Source organism: Puccinia triticina, chromosome 14A, assembly GCF_026914185.1.
Source record: "Puccinia triticina chromosome 14A, complete sequence".
Taxonomy (NCBI): domain Eukaryota; kingdom Fungi; phylum Basidiomycota; class Pucciniomycetes; order Pucciniales; family Pucciniaceae; genus Puccinia; species Puccinia triticina.
In genome coordinates, this window is record NC_070571.1 from 3,763,505 (window position 1) to 3,780,943 (window position 17,439).

Sequence of the window (17,439 nt, forward strand, 5' to 3'; positions counted from 1 at the left end):
GTGGATGAACCCGGATAAACTAATATATTCGATGAGGAACAAGCTCTTCAGCTTGTTCCCGGCTCAAATATGGTCTTCGAGGGCTGGCGAGTGTCACAGACTGTAACCTGACATGTCAGGTTACAACAATTAGATCCCCCTCTCTCTCTACCCCACATCCTTCCGAACCCAATTTGGTTTATATGCATACAACATACGCCATACATTACAAGCATTGAGAACGAGAGAAACAAGTGATGGAGAGCGGGAAACGACGATCGGGCGCCGACGCGTGCCGATGTAAGGCCGGCGGGGAACCTTCTATGCAAAGTGCACAACAAAAACTGAGGGGGATGGGGATGGGGATGGGGATCGAGAAGGTGCCGGGGATCGTGTATGGGGCTCCGTCGTATAAACACATTGCACAGATTTCGTTCAAAAAGGACTGATATGTGTGTACATCAAAAGTCGTGATGATATAATACTCAAAAAATTGAAAAGCATATAGAAAGTATGAGGAGAGAGGGAGAGATAAGAATTTCGTGTATGTACGCGAGGTTCCTAGTTTATTTACCCAGCGCTTCAGCCCCATCGCTCGTTGCATCCGCGCGTCCGGCAAGACCATCGGGGGGATCATAACTAACCACACCGAACAAGAACGATCAACAACAAGATCCTTAGAGAGAAGGACAAAAAGGAGGAGAAAGAAGACGGACTTTTTGAGTCTGCGGTTCTCGAGGAACCTGTCGTCCCTAACCTTCTCGATCCAGGTCCTCAGCGCCCGTCCGGTGGCCCTAGCGAGGAAGAAGAGCGAGGCGGCGAAGAGGATGAGGGGATAGATGCGTGCATGTAAGCGGGCACAGAGATCGACGATGTCCGGGCCGGGTTGAGGGAGGGCTAGTTGGACTGCTCTGAGTATCTCTCCTTCGCGCAGGAGGAAGTGGACGAGGGGGTGGATTAGAAGGAAGGGCAACAGGAGCGATAGTATGAGTCGGCAGCCGACGGGCACCACCAGGCCGGTGTTGATCTCGCGGACGGTGCGAGCAAGGTCGCCGGCGCGCCACCGAATGAGGACCTGCACACACACACACACACACATCAGCGGGGAGAGTAGGGAGAAGGGGCGGCAAGGGACATACCTGGTCCAGAGCTAGGGCGAGCGGATGGGTGGGTGCGACCAGATGAAGCAGCCGGGCGGCGATGGCCAGGTAGATGCAGCCGTACGTCCACGCCTCGAGCAGGACGAGCACGGGCAGGCCGGGCGAGAAACGCTTGAAAGAGCCGAGCACGTACAGGTCGACCACCACGGCGGCCAGCACCGGCAGCCCGAGCCCGCCGGCCCCGAGCAGCAGCAGGCTGTGGCCGGCCGTGGCCAGCAGCGGGCCCAGCCGCGTCCACACCGATCTTCTTGCGGGCCCCGTGTCCGAGGCCCCGGACTCAGAGCCCGCCTCATCCTCGGAGTCCTCGTCGTCCGAAAGATCCCCCGGCTTCATCGCGCCCCATTCATCCGACTCCCCGCCGCCAATAGGCGGCGAGAAGAGACTCGCATAGGCCGCCCAGCCCTTGGCGCCGAGTAGCAGGACGAGGGCCGAGCAGAGGACGCCGAGGGCATAGGCGTAGACGTCGTGCGGCTCCGGCTGGTCGGCGAGAAAGACGCGGTCGAGGAGGAGGCGGCCGAAGAGCAGAGGGAGGCCGATGGCGAGCCAGCCCAGATGGACGGCGGCAGCCCACATGAAGACCACGTACACGACCATCCGGGCCTGGAAGTGCGGGGGCAGATATACGATCGTGTACTGCTCTCCGCCCGCCACCCCGCCATCCTCGCGCGCCTCGGCTTGCTGCTGCTCGATGATCGCCTGGTCTGCCGGGTCGATCGGCGTCCCGTCCACATGCACCGGGATGTGCATCTTCCGGCCCGGGACTACTTTCACCGCGTCCGACGCTGGCACCCGCGCAAACGAGCCCCCCGCCCACTTCCGTCGGCGACTCAAGGTGCTCTTCGACAGCCGCCGAGACTGCCCCCGATATTCGTTGTTCTTCCCTGATGGGCGGCAGGCGCCCGATTTGAAGAACAGCAGCCGCGATAATCGCGCCCGCCGTTCAACCGGCCGGATCTGGCCATCGGCGCCAAACTCAACCACCTCGAGCGTCGTCTCCTCGGCGATCCGTCGCTCGCCATACAGAAAACAAGTCAGCCGGAGTTGGCGGGCCATGTAGCGACTGACGGCTTGCAGACACTCCTTCAGCCGTGTACGAGGCTGGAAGCATTCCAAGAAGAAGGGCAGAAAAGTCTGGTAGATCACGAGATCCAAGGCCGAGCTAGAGATGGGTCGATCGGCATGGATGCGCAAGGGAAGGGTGCCGGTGAAGAAGACGAGATTGAAGACGATTGAGCCCAGTCCGAAGACGACCACGGCACCATACATGATGGCTGAGGCGGTGATCTTCTTGACTTGGCTCCAAGCCGAGCGCTCGAGGATTTCCCTGATCGGATTGAACCGATCATCCGACGGGTCTCGAATCCACCAACAGACGCCGGCACGGAGAGATTCGCGACAGGTGCTGACGAGGATGGCGAAGCTGAACATGAAGCAAGTGCCGACGAGCCAGGTGATGAGGATAGCCGAGTAAGGCGAGGAGCTGTAGAGCTCGAGCCGGGTGGTGAGCGTGGCATTGGCGAAGATGGGGATGGTGGTGAAGTTGAGGAGGAGGCCGCAGAGGAAGGGGAAGATGACGAGCTCGACAAAGATGAAGATGCCCACTTTGGCAATCAGCAGTTGTTGCTGCATCCCGTTCACGATCGTCTCGCTCACAAACCGCGCCCGCTGTTGGTCGAGGCCGGAGGAGAGGTAGAACAAGCTCATCAAGGCCAGCTCGAAGTAGCCAAGTAAGACGGCAAGCGCCCGGTCGACTGGCTTCGAGCCATACGCGATCCCATTCAGTCGCTCCTCAACCCGCTCGACAATCACATGCCAGACGGCATTCAACGAGGAGGAATCTGGGAGAAACGGCCGCGCCTGATCAGCCAACGTCTTGCTTAACCCGACGAGTTCGGTGAAGGGCCATCGATTAAGTAATTGGGAGAGCCCTGAAAACGACTTTTTTGGCGAGCCGGCGAAGGTCCAAAGTTGCTGGAGCTGTGCAGGGGGTTCGTAATTTCGGAGCAAGTGGAGCTTGACATAATCCGACAAATAGTCCAACAACCGATGGACATAGCGCTGGAGGATCAACAATCCTTTGAAGGGCGGAGCCAGCAACCGATGCGCTTTGGACTGAGTGGAAGAGGGGAGAGATAGCGAGGTCAGTGACGCGCGCAGACCAAGAAATAGAAGAGTGGGACGGACCAAGACAGCGATCTTTCCAATCATATGTGGGAGATGGACGAAAGCGAGGAGGGAGAGGGAGAGGAGCATAGTCATGAGGCCGACGTTCTGGGCAAGCATGAGGAGACTGCCTTTCATCCCGATGAGCTCGAGGATGCCGTCGATGTCTTCGGCCAAGAGCTCGTCGTCGGCAGCGTTCGCGCCGCCGGCGCCGGCGCCGTCGAACACAAACCCGTCCGCCAGCCCGGGGCCCGGTCCAAGCCCTGGCAACCGACCCGCAACGGCACGTTCTGCTACTTGTAGTCGCCCCCGGTCCATCTCGCCATTTTCTTCCCCCACGGGCGCGGGCGGATGGGCGATGAGCGGCTGCCTTCCAGGAGCCGGAGTCCCGATCCTTACCTGATTCGATGATGATGGCCCGTCGCCGGCCAATGCGATGTTTTCCACAGGAGACACTGATCGAGTCGAGGCGAGGTGGGCGGTTAAAGAAGGGCCAACGTCGTCCTCCGGATCACCAGCGACGAGATCTTTGTTGCCATCAGGATGAGTGCTGGAGGCCCGACTAGAAGACAATGGCTTATCTTCGAGCCACTCGAAGGGATCGACATGGGAGGAGAGCTCGGACTTCACCAGGGACTCTTCCGGGGCGGGTTCAGCGGGCAGGTCTGGGGCCTTCTCTTTGCCCTTGTCGGCCCGGTCGCAGCCGAGCACCTCCAGCTCCTCGTCGTCGGGCTGGTCAAGACCCGGAAGCGTGGAGACTCGGGCGAAGAGATCGGGCTCAGACAGCTGCACAAACCCCATGTCTCATCAGCGAACGGCGAAAAAAACAAATAGGGAAGCATGGGACAGACCATGGCACGGGCATACGTCCCAAACCGGCGGTCGGTGACGACCATGCCCAAAACGTTCTGGCGCGCAAGGATGGCAACAATGCCTCGCTTCATCCGCGCAACCAGGATCTCGGCCCAGACCGTGTTGTGGTCTGTTTTGTCGCCGCTGCCGGAGCCAGCGTCGGAGGAGGAGGGGGTGGGCAGAGCGGGGGGACAGGCGTCCAAGAGGAAGCGGGTCTGGCGGACGATCTCTTGGACCGGCATCACTGTTTCTGGCGGCTCGCTATTTAAACGGTCGAGATGCTGGGCCAGGACGTCGGACGCAAGTTTGTATATCGTGCCTGCCTGTGTGCTCTCGGCGCGGGGGACCAGGGTGTCGAGAGCGGTGTGGACGTAGAGCAGTTTGAGGAGGAAGAAGCGGGCCGTATGGAAGTCCTGTCGGCCCGTCTCCCGTTCGTCCTCGATGGTGGGCTGGGCGAGGACCAGGACGACGAACCGGGCAAGCGTGGGGTCGATGAGCAGCCGTGCCAGCCACTCCGTCTCCAACCGTTGGAAGCTGTGCACCCGGTCGTCGCCCGCTGCTGGCGCGGACCGCAGCGTGAAAGTCTTGAACCGCTGGAGCAGGTCTTCCGGGGGCGCTGTGGTGCAGCTTTTGGCCAGCTTGAGCCAGGCCTGTAAGAGGGCGATCTCCCCAGGCGGGTTCACGCTTGGAGATGCCAGTGCATCGAGCAGCGCCGGGCTTTGCAGGGCCGGGTAAGCCGTATCGGCGGCGACGTTGGCAGACAGGAGCAAGTACGCAGAGGTGACCAACATCTTGTGATCGAGCGTCGCCCGGTCGATCCACGCCACACCTTCATCCGGCGTGCTGGACTCCAACCGGGGCATGATGGGCGCTTTGCAATTGATCAGTTGGAGCGTGATTGCGCTCAGGTCGTTCTCCGGATTCAGCACCCGCTGTGAGTCCAGAACCCGCTGCGAAAACGGGCGGGTGGATTTCAGTCGCCAGTTTGTGAACAGGTTGTCGTCCGCCGCCTGCTCCCAACCATCCAACACACAAATCAACTCGTTACTCTTCCGTGGGAAGAGTTGGAAAACTGTACTGACCATTCCGCGACTATATCTACGAAACGTAGCACTATTACATAGCGCAGCAAGCACGTGCTGGTCGACGAGGACCTCAAGGACATCGTGTTTGAGCTCGGCGATGGAAGGATGTCCCGCAGGGTCACTGGGGTCGTGGGAGCGGATGAGACGGTGGATGTGAGCCTCGAGACGGCCCAGTCGGACACTTTGTCGTTCGGGATGAGGGACGTCTAGTAAGGGGAGGACGAAGAGGCGGATGAGGTCGGCGATACGTCGGTATCCGGTCTCTGACCCCTCGTCCTCTTCCTCTTCTTCCTCCTCGTCTGTGCTCTCGTGGATCATGCTGAGACTGTCGATGGCGGAGTAGATCGAGAGCAGGCTGTAGACCAGCCCGGCGGTCCGGACTTCGTCCTGCGAGCGCTCGGGCCGGGTGTTGGGGGTGCAGCGGGGGTTGAAGAGGTGCTGGATGTGTCTGCAGATCTTGGGGTCGTTGAGCAGAGCGCGGGTCCAGTTGAATTCGATCTCTTGGAGGTGGGTGGGCGCGGGCTCGGGATGGTCGTCGCATGAGAGGTGCGCTCGGAGCTGCAGAATCGGCTCGGGGATGTGGGTCGAGGGATGCAGGATGGTGGCCGCGGCAAGTCTGGTCCAGGCGTTTATGAGCCGCTTTTGGCTAGGATCAGGGGCGCCGAAGGGGGGCGAAGACGTGGAGGGCGTGGCCAGGGAAGGAGCGTCATCGGGATCGGCGAGCAGGAGCAGGTAGGCAGAGGTAACGAGGATGCGGTGGCAGAAGATGTCCGAGTCGATCGGGTCGTGCGGCTTGTAGAAGGGCATGCCTAGCCCCGGGTCGGCTAGCTCGAGCAGCCCTGGGGTGGCCGCCAGCTGCTGCTCTTCGTGGAAAGCGGTCTTCTGATCGGCTTGGCCCCAAAAGTGTTCCGGAGCGAGAGGTTTGCTGGCCGGATACGCGGCCTGACTGGGCGGAGGTAGGGGAGTCAGGTTGACGGACTGGTCTAAGTCGGGCGTTTTGCTCGGCTCGGGGCTTTCGTCTGGAGGAAGATGATCAGTGCTAGTGGGCTGGTCGAGGCTTTCGTCTAGAGGAAGCTGCTGATCAGCGGTCTCTCCGGGCTGCTCGACTGGTGGTTCCGCGGGCGCAGGTGCAGCAGCAGGCGGATCGAGTAGCGGTTGGCCGTGGTGGATGAGTTCTTCGTCTTCAGCGAGTCGGACCAGGTCGGGCGGAGGGGTGTTTTGGAGGATCCATTCTCGGAGGAGGAAGATGACGACAAAGCTGAGGATGATCGCGCAGGTGATCAGTTGGCCTTGGAAGATGTCCAGGGCGATCGAGTTCGGGTCTAGCTCTAGCGACGGGACGAGGTGGGTTATCCAGGTGGAATTAGGGCTTGATGGCTTGAGATGGGGGGTAGTTGGTGAGGAAGATGAGTTGTTGATGGATGATGAGGGTTTGGACGAGCTGTTGGAGGAGCTGGATACTGTGGTAGATATCAGCAAAGTGTGGCTTAATTTATATATTTTTAAAAAAAAAAAAAAAAAAAACATACACACATTGATCGATGTTAGATGTTAGGCCGAACGCAAACCAATCGGCGGCCTTCCAGTAAGCGGATGAGACCCAGACGACGGTCCAGGGAACGACGGCGAGCCAGCAGAGGCCGACGAGGAGAGCGCGGGCGAGGAGGAGTACGAAGCGTGTGATTTCCATGAGGGCCTGGATGGTGATGGTGGTGAGCGGGGGCCGGGCAGGCGAGCCGGGCTTGTAGACCTTCTCGAAGCTGAAGAGGTGGCCGCACAGCTCGCAGGAGGACTTCTTGGAGTGGCTCAGCCAGGTGGAGAGGCAGTCCTGGTGGACATGGGCGATCGAGCCCGTGCATCGGCAGGGATGGAAGAGCGGGCCGAGGGCGGGGTCGTCGGAGCGGCAGACCCTGCAGAGTGGGGCGCCGTCGAGGTCCATGGGTGTTGCTGGAGTGGTTGGAGTTGGAAAGAGGGAGAGATGGTCAACAGGAACACCGGTCAACAGGATGACGTCAAGCACTCCCCGGCCTCCCCCGGGGAGCGGCGACTTACACACACCGGACACATTCAACTTCCTTACCTGAGCGGACATGTAATTATGTATTTAATTAGGCCCCGTTTGGCAGCAGTGATGTTATGTAATAACCACTGCTTTTCTATAACCGGGCCTCACCGAGGCCCATATCGTATCACTCGCATGTTTGGCAGATTTGAGAAGTTATGAGGGTCATCACCAGTTTCCTCATCACTCCGCATCATCCCCGCCATTTCCAATATAGTACCCCTGGGGGTGTATTTGGGGTGATATCGGCACCCTTACACGACACACCCCCAACTCTACCTCTGTTACTCACCTCAAGGGCCGGTCCAGACTTTGTACCGGTCACCGAGCGGAGTACACACTCCAATCAATGGGCCAACACAACCGGTCATCAAGATTGATGACCGATCCAACACAATTGGCCATCAATGACCAATGGTCATCAAAGGAACATTCCCCTCAATGACCATTGGTCATTGAAGGGCCCATGTATCCCCCCGATGACCATTGGTCATCGAGCATTGGTCATCAAGGAGAATATGTACACAGTCCCTTCAATGACCATCGGCCATCAAGGGGAATCTCCCCGATGACCATCGGTCATTGAAGGGACTATGTATTCTCCTCAATGACCATTGGTCATCAAAGGGACTGTGTACATATTCTCCTCGATGACCAATGCTTGATGACCAATGGTCATCGGGGGGATACATGGGCCCTTCAATGACCAATGGTCATTGAGGGGAATGTTCCTTTGATGACCATTGGTCATTGATGGCCAATTGTGTTGGATCGGTCATCAATCTTGATGACCGGTTGTGTTGGCCCATCAATTGGAGTGTGTACTCCGCTCGGTGACCGATGACCATTGGTCATCCAAGGGACCATGTATTCCCTTCGATGACCGATGGTCATCGATGGGACTATGTGTTCCCCAAAAGGGACTCTGTGTTCCCTTTGATGACCATGTACCGGCCATCGTCGAGAGGAGTTAAACACTTGATTAGCCTTGCTGGTATGTACGCTCGATGGCCGGTATTTACCGGCCATGGAGCTTGTTATGTAGGCAAACTGTATGACACGAGTGGCAGCCAAACACTCGTGTTATATTGAAATATATGAAATTCAAGAGTGATGTGCATCACATTAGGTAAGTGTGCAATATCACATAACATGATTGCTGCCAAACGGGGCCTTAGTTCATTAGCAAATTTGTCACAGAGAGAGAAACAAGATGAGGAGGAAAGGGCAGGGCGCAGAACTAAGTCTAGAGACAAGATGGAAGATCTGAGTTTATTATGAAACATCAAAACAGTTATTTGATGAGAACATTAAACAGCCATCAGACACTGCCAGCCTATCAAGATGTGCTGTTGGGGGGTTCATTGAGATTTACAAGACCTTAGGACACATTTTAAGGTGTGTATGAACATTTCTTAGAAATAATTGATGAATTGGACAAGTTGATCAACATGGCTTGCTGTGTCTGTGGAATTAATTACCAAAATTTTGAAATTTTGTTCATAAAGGTCTTAAATTTAGCTCCAAAGTTTAGTAAAATTCAATCGTGAACCCCAGAATTTTTTTATTGTACCCCCCCCCCCCTCATAGAGTTGATCAATTCCATTCCATGGACAGTCAACACTGGCCATTAATTTGACACACTCTACATATATACACCCCACTCAATGACCAACCCGGTCATCAAGTGGATACACACTCCATTCACTTGATGACCCAACCGGTCATCCAGTGGATAACCAACACCCCACCACTCAATGACCAACCCAGTCATCAAGAGGATACACACTCCACTTGATGGTTGGGTCACCCAGTCATTGAGTGCACTTGATGGTCCAGTCACTCAGTCATTGAGTGGAGATAAACACACCACTTAATGTCCTGGTTGGGTAATCAAGAGAATATTCAATTCACTTGATGTCCCCCGGGTTTGGTCATCAAATGGGTACACACTTCACTTGATGTCCCCCGGGTTTGGTCATCAAGTGGATACACACTTCACTTGATGGCCAAGCCTATTGGAGAGTGTATTCACTCTATGACCGGGTCCGGCCATCAAGTGGAGTGTGTATCCACTTGATGACCAAATAACCGGACCATTGAGTGGAGTGGGTATCCTCTCAATGACAGTGTTGGTCATTGAGTGGTGGGGTGTTGGTTGTCCACTCAATGACCAGTTGGGTAATTGAGTGAGTGCTCAGTGGAGTGTGTATCCATTCAATGACTGGGTTGATCATTGAGTGGGGTGTATGTAGAGTATGTCCAATTGATGGCCAGTGTTGACTGGTCATGGAATGGAGGGTAACAAATTGATGAACAGGTGGGGTCATCAAGTGGAGTGTGTACTCCAACCAATGACCAGGTCATTGAGTTCAGTTTTTACTCAAACCAATGACCCGTCTGATGGAGGCATTTATTCCAGGTGATGACTGGTATTGTTTGCAGGGAAACTGGAGGGGGGACACCCTCAAAAAGGAGGGACTTAGCTTAGTTAGAAACTCAATTAAGCAATGGATGAAGAGGACTTCCTTGTAAGCTCTTGATAAGCAGAGCTTCACTTTGCAAGACAAGGACAAGGAGCAAGGGCAAGGGCAGTTTCTAGAACCTCAGTCTATTATTTCAGAAGGGGGGCTAGCTTGGGGGAAGTCTCAGTACTTCCCTCCTATATACAACTTAGAAGAGGGGCCGGAGAAAGGGAAAGGGAGGAGCAAGAGAGGAAGGAAAAGAGGGGGGGCTGCTCACCTAGCTCAGGGGAAGTCTCAGTACTTGCCTGCCAAGCTAGGAGGGGCAGGGCCGGTGGGACTAAGTAGGTGGTTGGTGTCGGTCCCTGACACCTGGGTGAAACAATCTGTGAGTTTGCAGGAGCTGCGGCTCACATTCCTGATGACTAAATTTCTTAGTCCCCGTTTGGAGCTGATATAATCTGGGCAATATATGAGTTTTTTTGCGTGACATCCTATGTGACATCTGATCAAGTCCGCCAAAACTTGATCAGATGTCACAAAATTCCAGACTATATTGCACAATTATATCGGCTCCAAACGGGGCCTTAATCTAGAGGGACAGGCTAAAATTTACTGGCTAGTGCAGTTTTTACCACAAACAAGGTTTAGCAGACCCCCATAAATCAAGCCATCTAGGCATTGGCTCCTCCAATTAATTAAAACCCCTTCTCAACCCTCCTACTAGGCATGGCTATCAGGAAGGCTTGCCAACAGGAAACCCTAGCCCGCCCGGTGTGGAACTACTCAAAGGGGAGAATAGAGCTTGGAAGGGAAATGGATAGCAACACTAGTACTAATGTAAGCTATGCAAGGGTGCTGATGAGGCTGCCTTCCTGACTAATGCTGAGGGGATGAGAGTAACACTAAGAAAAAGAAGAAAATGTGTGGCTGATTTCTACTTGATCTTAGGAGCTAGTACTATGAGCTGACTACTGACTACTGAGGGTGAGAGGGTTGGAGCAGTGATGAGAGAGGGAAATGCAATGGCAAAGGTTCAATAGCAATGGGTTCAGGAGCAACATCACTGATATCAATGAGTAATGGGTGATGAGTAATTTCTACTATAATTTCTGTATCTAGAATTCTGCATGAGGTACAAATGAGGGGGGAAGGACAGTTCTTATATGATGGAAGGATGAGCACAGAAAATATGGAGTTCTGGCTATGGGAATGAAGGTTGTACAAATGGGGAAGATGACGTGAACATAGTAAAAACTTGTAATGATGAGCACTACTGAAAGAGGCAAGCACAGATCCAATGATGTAATGTGTACAATAGGCATAGTACATAATGAGTAATGTATGTAAAGGGTTTAGTATGTGAGAGAATATCTGTGAAAAGAATGTGATGTAATGATTCAATTAAGTTACTAATGTAATGAGTACTGTAACTAATGAAGACTGTAGGTTTTCTGTAAGTCTTATATCCTCTATAACTATTGAACCATTGAAGATAAAGGGGTACTATTTATGAGTGACTATAGGTGAAATGAGGCGTAGAATCTGAATATGCAATAATAATGAGGTATTTTTGAAGGTTTATGGGGTAATGGGCAGTGTAATGATGAATATATGTAAAAGAAGATAATAAAATACTACTTATTGTTTGGAATGGAGCACCACACCGGGCCACCTTTTTGGGGAAATTGGCCCGTCAGACTCGCAGCATAAGTTGGGCAGGCGCAGGCTGCCTGATGGGCGCTCGGTGGGCTTCCCCGGTCTCCCCCGGGAGGCCCCCCGCTGGTGACCAGTGCCGTGGCAGTGCCCATACGTAGTTAGTAACTACCAACCAGCTGGGCAGAACTGGTCACCGCAAAAGTCAACAATCCTGGATTCCCGATTCACAAACATTGTTTGGTGGCCGGCCACCCTTTGGTCAACATGGCAGCCTCTGATGCCAAGCAAAATGATATCACCATGATTTGCAAGATACTACAACCAGGTCTGTCACCAATAATACAGGGGTTCGGACTTGGCCACTCCCTCCATAATAGTGGAAGGAGTATTTGATAGGCTCAAAAAACTACATGACATGCTTAATTATCCAAAAAACTATTGTTTCAATTTTTTTGCTGGAGCCCGTGGGCGGCCTGCGGGAAGCCCAGAAGCTAAATGGGTTTGGGCCGGGCGACTATGTGAGGAAAATTTGCCCGGCCCAACTGGCCCAACTTGGGCTGGCCCGCGGTTGGCCCGGGCCCGCCTGATAGCCATGCCTACCTCCTACACCTTTTTTCCTCCTAAGAGCATCTCCAACAATCTGGGGGTGGATTGGGTTGCCTTTAGCAGCCTGCAACCAGATGTCCCGGACTTTCACACATCTATCACAACAGTCAAACACTGCCAGCATATTTGGCTGGGATGAAGTCATCTCAGTTTAACTGGGATGCACTCAAACAATTTAAAATAGGTTGATATCATCCAATGAAATATAAACCCAAGGGGGTACCTTGCATTTATATTTCATCAGTTGAGATCAACCAAGTTTCAATTGTTTGAGTTCATCCCAGTTTAACTGGGATAACCTCAACCCAGCCAATTATGCTGGCAAATGGACTGTCCAAACCAAGCCGGGGTGAGTTGGCATACCAATTAGTGAAACCAGCAACAAACACTCATTGACCACCTCATGAACAATTTGATTGAGAACCTCTGAAAGAAAAAGGGATCTAAAGCTCAATATAGTTGTCTTCTTTTTTTGTTTTTTACTTTTATTTCTCTCTCAGCTAGCTACAAATTGTTTCTGAACATTGATTTTTTTGTTTGCTCATTTCTTGTTTGAGGAAACAAAAACAAGTTTCTTTTCTCATTTATTGTTTGAGGAAACAAAGACAAGTGTTTTATTCATTTCTTGTTTGAGGAAAATCACACAAGGATCATTTCTTTTTCTTTAAAGGGGAGTTGGAACGGAACAAACTTCATCTGTTTTTCCAAGGGATCCACATCTCCAAAAACACATCAATCACCAAGTTCTTTATCTTCTTTGGCAAGGTCATCCGGAGCAGAAGCAGAAGGAGTTGCATTGGTTTTGTCAGCAGCCAAGACCAAGCTTGCATCTAGCTGGTCTTGAGTTAGATTCCTTTGGCACCTTGTTTTTTTTCAGTGTTGAGTTGTATTCTTGTTGCGCACCATAGCATCCCGGGTGACATTGATACATGCAGCCCAATGGACATTATTTGATGGTCCAGCAAGGATTCCTGGTTTGGGTACCCTCAGTTGTTGGATTTTCTTTGATGATTGAGACTTGCAAGTTGAGTAGTTTGAAAAGTTGAGTCATTGGTGGTGTCGACCGTGTTGTGATTTGTGGAGTTGATGTGAAGCAAAATGAAGAGCAGGATTTTGAGATAGGCAAAGATGATTCAATTGCGGCTTGCCCAGGCCAGAGCTGCCAAACCCGAACTTAACAATGTCAGCCTTAGAGTCAACTCAGCTGACCTAAAGTCTGCCTTTTTATACTTTTTACATATGAATTACTTCATATCTTTTTCATCTTATGAGATAGCCTTGTTTTGACTTCATATTCTGTTTCCTCATGCAATTTTAACCCTAGTTGCAACTTACCAATTCTTTGTAACTACACTCCTTCCCTGAGTTATTGAGTTGTGGCGCGCATGCGCAGTTGTGACGTGTCAGCGCTACCAGGTGCGCCAAACCACATGTACATATGTAAATTACATAAGCAAACTGTGAAAATTTTTGTAGTCTGGATCCCCCTTGCCTGAGGCGGATACACAGACTTCAGCACACCAGAACCACACCCCAGATAACCCCAGGATCACCACCAAAGAGTTTACAACACTCCCAGTATACCTACCGTCACAGGCGCCTAAGATATTGACAGTAAGTAACCTCTTTCACTGAACCTTGTTTATCTCAGAGGTACAACTCTGTGTCTTGCTTGATCTGTTCTTTTCTGCTGGCCTTTGCCTATTCTTGATCACAGGGCCGTCCCTCCATATCTGCTGGCCTTTGCCTCTACTTGATCACAGGGCTGTCCCTTCATATCTGCATTCTTTTTCTGGGGTTTTTCCAAGAAACAAACCACATAGGTTTCCCTTTAAAGAACCTTGACTATCCAGAAGGAAGCTAAAAAATTGAGGCTGGATTAAACTTATCTAATCCAGGATCCCTCCACGTTTTGTTGGTGAGAGGAGGCTGTAGCACTCTCTAGCACAGCTTGGCAGCACTCTTCTGAAGAGATAGAATTGCCAGTGGATGTGCATTCCCACCAGAATAACCTTGAATATCTGCTTATCTTGAATCTGCTCAGTTTCTCTCTCTATTTCTCTCTCTCTTATATTTGTATTTTCTTTATCCAAAGAAATCCAAATATTGCCCCCCATTTTCTTGTGTCCTGCTGTCACTATAGAGACTCAGGCTCACAAACAAAGTCCCTCTGCTGTAGGCGTGTGTCTTGCAAAGCAAGCCTCCGACAGCCCTTGGCAGGAGGGACTTGTGTGCTATTGCTCCTTCTTGGCGTGCCAAGAATATGAGTTTGGCTGGGTGGAATTTTTGAAGCTTTATAATTCCTTTCCCCCTTGAAATTTTTTTGGAATAAAATAGCTTAGGTTGTAGGCCTGAATTTTTGTATCCAACCTACATGATTTCAGGTGCTTGGCACATGAAATCATGCCACCCGCAGAAATTCCACAAAAATCCCCAAACAGCTGGAATTACAAGCAGTGCGCAACTTGACCGCTGCACCTTGCAGCTTGGGTGCACAATGGGTTTTTTTTTTTTGTAGCTTTCTCTCAGAGGATGCTATCAGCCCTACAAGACCACAATTTTTCACCAGCTGTGAACATAACTGGAATCAACGTGGCATTCTTGCTGTGCCAATTTGGGGAGGTACGGTGTAAGAGCATCCCCACCACGCGGGACTATCTGAGGGACTAAATCCCCAGCTCTCGCAACTGCGGCACAGCTTTAGTCCCCTGCCCAAAGACTTTTTCACACCACAGATTCCCTAAGATAGGACCTCCAGGTTGTGAAAGGGAATGCCCCCCAATTACCCTGCCCCATCAAGTCAAAGAGGCGGACACCCCTTGATCTTGATGACCAATACTGAACCAATACATATTGGTATGCACTCCTCTCAATGGCCGGTACTGTCCGGCCATCAATACGTTGTCCTCTCAATGGCTGGTACCAACCAACCATTGATTTGCAGTTCTCTCAGTGCGTGGTACTGTCTGGCCATTGATTCAATGTATTGTACTTTTGATGGCCGGTATGACTGGCCATCAATGTGTAGTCCTCTCCATGTGGTTATTGAGGGGAGGACATGCACCCCAGACATTCATACACACTCCTCTCAATGGCCGTTACTGATTGGTCATCGGGATGTGTTGATACATAGTCCTCTCAATGGCCAACACTGATTGGCCATTGATATGCTGTTGTCTGGATGGCCGACATTGACCAGCCATTGAAATGTTTTCCTCTTGAAGGCCGGCACTGACTGGCCATTGATATGTTGTCCTCTTGATGGCCAACTCTGACCGGCCATTGACATATATCCATTTTGATGGCTGGTATGTATGAGCCATCAAGGTAGCGAGGTGTATCAATTGTCATAGATATGTAGTGCTCCCGATGGCCGGGACTACTGGCAATCAGGATTATGTAGGGTTGTATCAGATGAGTTCGCCGATTCATGGAGTTGGGTTCAGGGGTTGTGTGCGGTGATGAGCGGAGTATCACAAGCCTATGGCTGTGTGATATCTGAGCCAGAGGGACTATGTGGGGAGCTATACGGTCCTAGATCTGGGACTGGTATAGGGCCCGGATGGGTTTTTCCTAGTTTAGGACCTCCTTTAGGGCCTCCGGTGGAGGGACTAAACTGGGTTTGGGGGACTAAATTTGGTATAGTCCCCCAACTTAGGGCCCGCGGTGGAGATGCTCTAAGTCCCTCCTGACGGAGGCTCTCTTTGCGAGTTCAGCATACCCCCTGGGGGCCCAAAGTCTTGAGGGACTTGGTTAAGTTTGTGCCAAACCCTGCGATCTTGGGAAGCCCTTTTGGTGGCTCTGCTGGAGGCCAAAAATCCCTTCTGGGCTGCCAAAGTTGGCAGGTTGTGCAACAGCGGCTCCGTTATGGAGCCCCTACGGTGTCAGACCATAGGCAGCACTGTGAGAGGAAAGCGCTGTGTAGCTGCACTTGTGGCGGTCCGTTGAATCAAGCGGAAATAAGGGATCAAAAGATGATAGCGGAGTTGGGGGGGGATTTTTGTGAGAAAAGCAAGGGGGATGGATACCCTTGGTGTTTGTTTTGAGAGAGAGGAAGAATCAGAAATGCGGAGTAGAGTCCGCAACAAAGAGCGGAGCGGGATAAACAATTTTTTGAGGATCAGAGAATGTGCGCGGAGTAAAGGAAAATCAGTGCAGAGATGGGATCAGGATTGGGGAAGAATTCTTGGAAAAACTCTGGAGAGGGATCAAGAATGCTCAGAAAGTGATGGTCTTCCCCTTGGATCAGGATGGAATTCCATGGGGAACAAACCTGACTTTGACTCCAGCAGAGCTTGCTATGCGCCAAACCCTTGTGTCCAATACACGTCCACAACCGCACAACAACAACAACATGCTAGACAATCCACAACAACAACTAAAGAGATCAACAACACAAAAAAGAACAAAATGGTGGGAAATGATAGTAGAGAAAAGAAAGCTGCAGTACAATCAACAATGAGAGTAAGAGAAACAAGAAGGAAAGAGAGAAAAAAAGAATGTATGCCATAGCTCCAAAATCCAACAGCTGCTTGAGAGACCTTTGTCGGAAGTGGAGGTGGAGGGAAAGCGGAAGGGAAAGCTGAACCATGAATATCCTACTCCGCCATGGCAAATCTTGATCCTGAAACATCTTCCACTGACTCCACTAGCTCTGCTTATGATTACTGAACTCCGCCGCCTGTACCGGTGGGACCACCACACCGTTGGAAATTCTCTAAGAGCATCTCCAACGGTCCAGGGGTGGATTGTTTTGCCTTTAGCATCCTGCAAGCAAATGTCCCAAGCTGTCACTAATGTGTCACAGCAATTTGTATTACGGACTGTCAATTCGGGCGGGGGTGCCATGCTGCCAATGCAGGCCCAAGCTGCCAAAGAAATCAGCCAAGGGTGGCTTTGATCAACAGCCGCTCATTTTGGCAGCTCTCTCAGCAGCCCCGCTGGAGGCCAAAAACGACCTCTGGCGCCCCAAATTCGCACTCAGGAATCCTTCCGGTCGAAGAGGTTGTAACCTCTTCAACCGGAAGGCCTTCCTTCCGGTCAAAGAGGTTTTGTAACCTCTTCAACTGGAAGGAATCCCTCCGGTCAAAGAGGTTTTGTAACCTCTTTAACTGGAAGGCCTTCTGGTTGAAGGGGTTACAGAACCTCTTCAACCGGAAGGAAGGCCTTCCCAGTCCTTCCGGTTGTTGTGGTAGCCACCACCTGCCCAAAAAAGAGTGGGTACCTGCTAGAATACCCGGTTACCCGCTCAATTTCTACCAGAAATCCAGAATCCACACCCAAACACGCACACGCTGGCGGGTACCCGCCAGCGGATAGCAGGTACCCGCAACGGGTTTGTCAGGGCCATCTCTCATTTACACATGTGTGCTGGTGTGTCACATTTTTCATCACTGAGCCAAGTGATGCCA

At 52.0% G+C, this 17,439-nt stretch overlaps 1 protein-coding gene across 1 annotated transcript; it reads right to left on the reverse strand.

Moving 5' to 3' along the window:
* Positions 1–545: 545 nt before the first annotated feature.
* On the reverse strand, positions 546–7,178 carry PtA15_14A347 (uncharacterized protein; the record flags this gene model as incomplete). Its single annotated transcript, XM_053163053.1, has 7 exons — positions 546–618; positions 696–1,054; positions 1,119–3,251; positions 3,324–4,088; positions 4,154–5,164; positions 5,237–6,699; positions 6,773–7,178. 7 exons carry the CDS (start codon positions 7,176–7,178, stop codon positions 546–548), a joined length of 6,210 nt encoding a protein of 2,069 aa, XP_053027018.1.
* Between the last annotated feature and the right edge of the window lie 10,261 nt (positions 7,179–17,439).